The sequence below is a fragment of the Microtus ochrogaster genome, linkage group LG9, assembly GCF_000317375.1.
Source record: "Microtus ochrogaster isolate Prairie Vole_2 linkage group LG9, MicOch1.0, whole genome shotgun sequence".
Taxonomy (NCBI): Eukaryota; Metazoa; Chordata; class Mammalia; order Rodentia; family Cricetidae; genus Microtus; species Microtus ochrogaster.
The window spans coordinates 11,580,876-11,581,857 of NC_022034.1; the positions used below are offsets into that span (position 1 = coordinate 11,580,876).

Here is a 982-nt window from a genome sequence, read left to right on the forward strand (position 1 = left end):
GGTGCACACGTGTTGGGGATCTGAATTCAGGCCCTCATGCTTGTGCACCAAGTACTCTTCCTGAACCCTCTGGAAAACACTTCACATCTGAGCATACTCTGCATCTGTGTGCCATCCACCAGGCACTTCTCCGGTGGACACAGCCTGCTGGCTGGCAGTTCTCTCACACATGACACACTTCCTATGCATGGAATCGGGCTTCTGTCCCTTCTTGTTTGGGGGTTGGACTGACATAAACAACATTGCTTTGGCTTCTTCAGCTGTAAATTCACCCTAACTGTGCCAGCTCCCACTTCCCTATGACCGCGGTGCTAGGCTACACCTGCCTTCTCATCTCGGAAGTTCAGGAACTGCTGGAAAACTTCGCTCTCCGACACCACGGGATGCCGACACATCCTCGTCATCCAGGCCTGGAGTCGCTCCATGCGCATCTTGATAAATTCCTCTTCAAAGCGACCTAGAGAGACACACCCAGAGTGACACATTACTCCTACAGAGAATTCACACTGGAGCTCCTGTGACTACTGGATACTGCGCAGAAAGCCATTTGTGAAAGGCTCAGAAATTCACAAGATGGATGTGTGTGTGAGTTTGGTGTATTGTGATATAAGGTGGAGTGTGTGCGCTGTGGAAGGGGATGGAGGAAAGCACAATGCTCAGTGTCCTGTACTAGTACTCTGCCTTGTTCCTTTGAGACAAGGTCTTTCACTAGCCCAGAGCTAGGTTTACAACCAGCACACGTGTGATCACGCCTGGGTTTCATGAGAGTTTGGAGACCTGAGCTCCTGCTCACAGCTGTTCTCACCACTGAGCCATCTCCCCAGCCCTGACTCTTTAGTTTAGTTTAGTGTTGATTTGGTTTTCTGAGAGAGGGTTTCTCTCTGTAGTTTTGGAGTCTGGCCTGGAATTCGCTCTGTAGACCAGAACTCACAGAACTCAGCCTGTCTCTACTTCCTGAGTGCTGGGAATAAAGGTGTGCCCC

General features: G+C 50.5%; 1 protein-coding gene across 2 annotated transcripts in view; it reads right to left on the reverse strand.

Moving 5' to 3' along the window:
* The window catches only part of Snx9 (sorting nexin 9), an 85,992-nt gene that overhangs the window by 15,695 nt on the left and 69,315 nt on the right, over positions 1-982 (reverse strand). For both annotated transcript variants that reach the window (XM_026787459.1, XM_013352356.2), the window contains exon 10: positions 327-457. In XM_026787459.1, coding sequence (XP_026643260.1) covers positions 327-457 — 131 coding nt within the window. The remainder of the gene's footprint in view (positions 1-326; positions 458-982) is intronic.